This window comes from Miniopterus schreibersii, assembly GCF_964146895.1.
Source record: "Miniopterus schreibersii genome assembly, chromosome: X".
Classification (NCBI taxonomy): Eukaryota; Metazoa; Chordata; class Mammalia; order Chiroptera; family Miniopteridae; genus Miniopterus; species Miniopterus schreibersii.
The window spans coordinates 89194631-89202263 of NC_138104.1; the positions used below are offsets into that span (position 1 = coordinate 89194631).

The 7633-nt window shown below is 46.0% G+C and overlaps 1 protein-coding gene across 1 annotated transcript; it reads left to right on the top strand.

Moving 5' to 3' along the window:
* Positions 1 to 228: 228 nt before the first annotated feature.
* Positions 229 to 4930, top strand: NR0B1 (nuclear receptor subfamily 0 group B member 1). The gene is made up of 2 exons (XM_081125759.1): positions 229 to 1213; positions 4582 to 4930. The coding sequence occupies exons 1-2, from the start codon at positions 250 to 252 to the stop codon at positions 4824 to 4826; spliced, it is 1209 nt and encodes a 402-aa protein (XP_080981885.1). The 5' UTR covers positions 229 to 249; the 3' UTR covers positions 4827 to 4930.
* Positions 4931 to 7633: the final 2703 nt, after the last annotated feature.

Consider the following 7633-nt stretch of genomic DNA (forward strand, 5'->3'; position numbering starts at 1 on the left):
GCAGCGAGAGGCAAATGGGAAGTGTCCAGGAGTCCTCATGCCTCCGTCCCCTTTCATTTCCAGCCTTTACGGAATTTCTGCCCCTTTGGAAGCGCCAAAGTCACAGCCAAGCCCGGGGAGTGCAGCGCCGCGCCCGGATCCACGCCCTTGCCCAGGCGGAGGCGGCCGATGCGCGTGCGTGCGCGCCCAGTATAAATAGATCCCGGGCGGCCGCCACCGGACAGAGCCGGGCTGCGGGCACCGCGGGCCATGTCGGGCGAGCACCGCCAGTGGCCCGGCAGCATCCTCTACAACATGCTCACGAGCGCTAAGCAAACGCACGAGGCTTCGGAAGCACAGGGGGCGCCCAGGGCGCGGCCCCGGGGCCTGTGCTGGGGCTGCTCCTGTGGCGCGGAGCCCCCCGTGGGTAGAGACGGGCTGTCCGGTAGGCGGACGGTGGCGGTCCTGTACCGCTGCTGCTTTTGCGGTGAAGACCACCCACGGCAAGGAAGCATCCTCTACCACATGCTCACGAGCGCGAAACAAATGCAAGAAGCCCCCGAGGCGCTGCGGGGCGCGTGCTGGGGCTGCTCCTGCGGCGCGGAGCCCCCGGCGGGCAGAGAGGGGGCGCCGGGCGGGAGGCCCGTGGCGCTCCTGTATCGCTGCTGCTTTTGCGGCGGAGAGCACCCACGGCAGGGCAGCATCTTCTACAACATGCCCACGGGCTCAAAACAAATGCACGCGGCTCAGCCGGTGGCGCTGCCGGGGGCCCCCTGGTGGAACCCCTCGTGTGGCGCACAGCGGCGGGTGGCCCTCAAGAGTCCACAGGTGGTCTGCGAGGCAGCCTCGGCGGGCCTGTTGAAGACGATGCGCTTCGTCAAGTACTTACCCTGTTTCCAGGTTCTGCCCCTGGACCAGCAGCTGGTGCTGGTGCGCAGCGGCTGGGCGCCGCTGCTCATGCTTGAGCTGGCCCAGGACCGCGTCAATTTCGAGACCGTGGAGACCTTGGAGCCCAGTTGGCTGCAGAGCGTCCTCACCACCAGGCGGCGGGAGCCCTCGGGAGAGGAGCCCACGCCTGCCTCCACGCCGCAGCCGCGCTCGGCACCGCAGACGGAGGCGGGCACCGCAGCCGCCGAGGTCCAGGCTATTAAGGGCTTCCTTGTCAAGTGCTGGAGCCTGGGCATCAGCACCAAGGAGTACGCCTACCTCAAGGGGATCGTGCTCTTCACCCCGGGTAAGGGCGTCGGCCTCGGGCTCTGGGTTTTCTCCGCTCGGTCGAGCACTGGGCAGTGCCTACCAGGGCGCAGGCGGCGCAGAGCTTTCAGCGGCCAGGGGAGTGTCCGGGGAAAAGTGAAGAATGGGGGACTAACTCAGCACAGTTGGGGGAGTTCCACAAACCACTTCTTGTGGGTGGGCTGCTGCCAGAAACTCAGCCTAGAGGAGGGGGATATTTTGTTGAGGTTTGTACTTATCTCTCTGTAACTTTCAGTTACTACACAGAAGTTTGTGCCTTCAGGGGATAAGGGTATTCCTTCTCTAGTCTTTTAAATCCAGCAGCATAGGTTTAAAAAAGTTTGCATTTACTGAAATTCTTCATCATCTCTTTCTGAAACCCAGTTGTGAAATTTACTAGAACCTTTTTGTTGGAGAAACTCTATTAAGACTGGCAAGAAAGGAAGCATTTATTAACAACCCATAGAGGGACCATTCTCTGGAGACACTGTCAGGCAGGACACTGGACTTGGTTAGTGTTCCATAGCTCTGTCTCTGAATGGTCATTTTTATGGTCCTAAGCAGCTGGACTATCTCCTCCCCCAAGTGTCTGTAAGTATCCGGCTAGCAGTGGGGCAGGAAAATGACACACTAGGGACTGTGAGCAGGAACACTGTATTTTAGGGCTTGAAAAGAACTTAGAGACCTCCTCCTTAAGTCGCTCTGCCCTCTACCCCATTTGCAGATTAGGTAGCCTGGTCCCAGGGGACCTTACTGCAAAATAAATGGCCGGTGAGTTGTGGAGCATGAGCCTCCTGTCTCTTCGGCCCAATGCCTGTTGGGTGCGGGACACTTTCTTCCACACAGTGCAACCAAATCATGGGAGAACATCTTCCTGGACAGCCCAGCACCTAGTCTCAAATATGTCCTACTACTAAAGTCATCTTTAATCAGAATCTGTCCAACAGGCCACAGTGGGCAGGAAGTTTCCAGGCAGCTTGAATTGGGATAGTTTTCATAACATGTTTTTTTTCCTGACACGAGGAGTCTCAGGTTATGTCCTTACCTCCTGCCTAGCATTTTTTAAGGGGTATAGAGCAGTATTTAGAGAGAAAATAATTCATTTAGAATTCACATTTCAGAACCTAGAGACCTCAGCTCATCACAGCTATCATTGTAGGCCACCTTTTGCTTATATCATTGTTTTCCAAACTTGTCTGTGCATTAGAAATACTTCAGTGGGGAGGAGGGGGGGCTTGTTTAAAGTCTCTTTAGGCCCCTCCCCTAGAGATTCTGATTCAGTAGCTCTGGTCCAGGGTCTGCAAATCTGCATTCATCATAAGTGCCCCAGGTAGTTCTTAAGATCATTGGGAAATCGTTTTCTCGCTCCTTCAGCCTGTTATTAAACATCTACCATGTGCTTTGTTCTGTTGGAATACAAAGATAAGACAGGGGCTCAATTTCCAGAAGTTTACATTCCACTAGTTTCCCTCTTTTCCTCCACCCTGTTTTGCACACCTCTCTCTCTCTCTCTCTCTCTCTCTCTCTCTCTCACACACACACACACACACAATCTCTCTTATTCTTGCTCTGCTTCTCAGAATCCTCCCAATATGAGTTTAGCCAGCTAGACTGAGTGTGTTTAAAACACAAATGCACCTGTATTGGCGGAGGGAATAAAGCCTGTTAAATATGTGTCCTTTCTTTGCTGCTTATCCTTTTGTATCCCCTGATCTTTATGTTTAAACTTTTTTTTTTACTGTGGAGTCTATCTAACCACCTGTTTCCAGCCCCCTCCCCCCCAATTTACTTTAAAGACAAGTCATTTTTGGGGGAAAAACCACTTTGTGGGGAGGAGTGAGGTGGAAACGGAAAGGTGTGGTGTGAAAGTTGAGAAAAGTGATGTGGAGTTCACAAGATAAAGTTTTAATGATCCATGAATCTAGACTTGGAGGAGCTTCAAATTTCTGTGGAGTTTCATGCAAGCCTCTTTTTACCCTCACCAGTGGAATGCAAACCCAATAAAATTGGGTCTCAAGCCTGGATAAAGAGCTGCAGGTAGTAGGGGATGTTAATGTGTGGACTGGGGTAATCAGAATTGGAACATGGATTAGATATGCTGCTTTTGCTCTCACTTTATTTATCAAATTTGGTAGCTGCCTATGATAGGAATGACTCATCTATTGCCATTATTATTTTTTTAAAGGACACTGACTGGTTCTGCTACCCTGTGATGATTAGCATGGTGCTTTTAAAATACTTTTCTGCCCAATAAATTCAATAAAAAAAGGAAAAAATTCTTTCTGTTGGATTTTGTAGAAAAAGAGAAGGGAAATGATTGCAGTCATCATTGACATCATTAAACAGAATAGTAAATTGGTAATTTCTTACATACAAGTTAAAGAACTTTACAGTAATATTAATATCATAGAGGATCAAAGAACTTTAAAAAGCAGCCTCTTCTTACCACCTTCTTAAATTTACAGGCACTTCATCTTTCCTGCATTGTATTTCACTCAGTTTTACTTGGGTCTCACACTGGACTGCAAGAAGGTCATGTGTTCTCTATTTGAAAAGTTACTTTTGAACCATGTTGCAATCCATGATGCTTTCATGTTGACTTTTTAACCTTTTAATGGCTGTAAAACAATGCTTTCAAAGACCTCTTACTTTAAAGTAATATATATTTTTTATAAGAGCCTTTTGGAACACTCGTTAGAATCACTCTTTTTCTTTTTACCTTCCCCAATACAGAAATTATGGTACGAAGAGCTAAGTGGCCAGTGTTATCTCATAAGTTACAGCACTCTAGACTAAAATCAGCCTGCAAGCAAATAATTAATATGAGACTGTGAGTTGTAGTTTGTGGCTGTGAAGTTTAACACCATCAGCTGGATAATTATTATAATGGCAGAAAATTCAAGGGAAGATGATAAAATATTTGTTATCTAGCAAAACTTGTCACTGTACAATGGCCTGTTTCCCACAGGTAAATGGTAAAGTGCTTGCTTCTTGAAATAATTTTACTTTCTTCATATTTGCACAGATAGTAAACTAGAGCAATGATTCCTTAAACTATATTCTGCTGTCATATTGAAATAAGTGTGCATTTGTTGGCTCAGGGCCAGCAGTTTTTAAGTGTGAGGATACAAACATAGTGGATAATAAATAAGAATAATTATATCATGTTTCATTCGTGAAAGCATTGCTTTTGAAAACTTAGAACTCGTTTGGCATCTATCCTTGCTCTAGAAAGCCCTTTGCACCAGGAAGCTGAGCTCTTGTTTAATTTGGGAAGGGGCAGAAATGCATATATTGAAAAAGCTAACAAAGGACTCTGTGAGTGAGCTGTTAATAACAAAGAGATTTCTCTCCCGTTTTCTCTTCCAGACCTGCCGGGCCTGCGGTGCGTGAAGTACATTCAGGGACTTCAGTGGGGAACTCAGCAGATCCTCGGCGAGTACACCAGGATGACATACAGGGGGTACCACGCCAGAGTCGCTGAACTGAATAGTGTCCTTCTCCAGCTTAGATTCATCAACGCCAATGCCGTTGCGGAACTGTTCTTCAGGTCCATCATTGGCACAGTCAGCATGGATGATATGATGCTGGAAATGCTCTGTACTAATTTATAAAGGCTTCTAGGGGCCACCCGAGTGCAGCTCACCATGGAGAAACGATAGGAGCTGTGCGCAGAAGAGTGTAAAATAGCATAAAATAAACTTTCTTATTATTTTTACATGCACAGTATTTTTGTATTCAATTAAGGGAAAACTTCAGTTATAGACAATTAGAAAATCCTCTGTATCATGCTGGTTCATTGTGAAGGAAAACATCTGCAACACATAACATATCTATCTCTGTACATCTTTATGGAAAGAGCAGGGTGCTACACTAATAAGCTATTTTCACAAGTTCGCGACTCTCCACTGAACCTGCTAAAATCAAATTTGTAATATTAAGTCTTAATAAATGTTAAGGTGTTAACCATCAACTTGATTGCAAAAGCTTTCATTAGAATTTAAGACTTCAAAAATATTTTAAAACCTAGCCAACATAAACAAAAATTAAGTTATCTTTGGAGATGGCGTTATGGCGTTTAATATTGTAACATGCCAGTGTCAGTGAGGGTAAGCTTGTCTCTGCCTTCACTGTCACTTCCATCAGCTCTGTGGAAGACTCTCTTTGTACCAAGTAGAGTCTGTAACCACAGCGGCACCTGAAAGTGAAGTAGGAGTTTTTCAGAGTTTTAGTTTGGGATTCTTTTGTACACAGAAAATAAAGTTCAACAAGAAACTTACATCCTATAGTTCCAGGGAGCCCGACATCATTACAAACCCCCAATTATACCTCATCTTTTAGGTACATTAAGATATGTAACTGTCACATTGAACAAGCATAGCACGAAATCATAAAATGACTTTATTGTTGGCTCCTGCTGCCCCTTGAAATGCCATCTGCAGAACTAGTTCTTCCTTATCTCTAGATAAAACTTAAGGCACTAGATGTTTATTCATTTGTAGATAACAAATTGCCCGTTAGTGCTTAATACATCTAGACCCATTGTAAGGAGTCTTCAGCTTTCTTTTGTGCAGAACCCTGGTGAATCCTCTGGACATCTTAGAATCAGCCTCAAAGGACAATGCAGCAAATAAAACACTTAAGATTACCAAGGTCAAAACATAATAAAATGGTAAATTTTAAAAATATTTTTAAGTGTGGCATAGTATATGTGTTTCTTTATCAACACATTAAATAACCAACTATCTACTAACTACCTTAATGTCAAAGCAATGAGCAATATAATTGAAATTTCAAAATGAACTACAACATCTATAATGTGGTAAGAAAATATTTGAGATGTTCCTTGGTTAGTGTGTTGAGGGACCCCAAGATCACCACCCCATTCAGAGATTTGCTAGAAGGTTTCATGGGACTCAGCAAGTAGTTGTGTTCAGGGCCAAGCTTATTACAAAGATGTGTAAGGATATATGGGTGGATCCCAAGGTGGGGTCTGAAGGAATCCACTTGCAGGAATCCTTCTGCTCTCCCTCTCCCATGAGGAGTCACACAGAGCACAGCCTTCCCAGCAATAAAAATTCGGCAACACGTGTGTCACATTCCTGCCTAGGGAAGCCCTTTGAGATTCAGAGTTTAGGGTTTTTATTGAGGGCTAGTCACATAGGCACCCTCTACCTAGCATGTACCAAAATTTCAAACACACAGAAAGAAAACAGGTGTTCAGCATAAACCCCATTGTTTGCACAAACAATCTAAGCACAGTGATTGACTCTTATGAGTTAAGGAAGGGTGGAAACACTCTCCAAATCTAAGTTCCCAGAGTCAGCCAAGGGTCAACCTCGCAAGCAGGCTATTCTAAGGATAGCAGTCTCAGTCTTGCTATGTTAACTTGTCTGCGTAATCCACTCCCTTGGCTTGGCCCAAGTGTCTTGACAGAATTATTATCAGTGGGACCCCACACAGCAGGGTGAGTCCAACCTGCAGTATTAATTTCACTTTTGCCCTGTACAGGTCATGGACTTAGCCAGCTAAAACACATCCCATTACCCATAAAGGTCTGTCTTGGAAAGCCTGGCAGCTTCCTCCATAAGTTCCTTTATTAACCTGGCCAGAGGCATCAATTCAGGCTCAGCACAACTCTGGCAATGTCACAAAGGTCAGGGCGCACACCCAAGCAGTGCAATCTCTGAAGGCACATGAGGGCACATGCGTCACCTGGAAACAAAAAGTTTACTCTTAGCTATATCTTTCTTCCATCCTTCAAAAACCTATACCCCAAGCAGGACATACATTGGTTGGGCAGTACAGGATACCAGGACCCCCATGTGGCTTCCCACTGTGGTTCTTCCTGATCCAGAGTTCTCAGTTCAGTTGGAGTTACTTCAGTCCTTGACTTCAGCGGCACCACCTGAGTCAGTCAGTTCCAAACATTTCTGTCTTCGACTCAAGTTCATCACCTGCCAAGTGTGCAAGGCATGTGGAGGTGCTCTGCGGGACTGTGCAGGAGCTGGCCTCCCCCTGCTGTTTCACGGTCACACTGTCACATGCCATCTGGGCTCTGCAGTCCTTCTGAATCTGAGTGCTCGCAGCAGCTTGCAAAGGCAGCGCAAGTGCTTTTCTTCAGAAAGGGGGGAAAGCTTCCAGGAGCAGACAGGAAAACAAAGATCATTAATGCTCTGCCTCTGCCCCGTGACTTCCCAGATGCCACGGTTTGTTGTTGTTGTTACAAAGCCAGTGTGTCCCATTCACTAATCCTAACTTTACAATTCGTCCTAATCATTTCTTTTTCCACCCAGACCTTTCATCTGGAAGGGTCGTGTGCAAAATGGACAAAAGCATTTTCACAGAATAACATTTTTATCCAACTTAACCATAAAGACCTCATAGTCTGGAGAACTGGTCAGGGCAAGATCCTGATTTT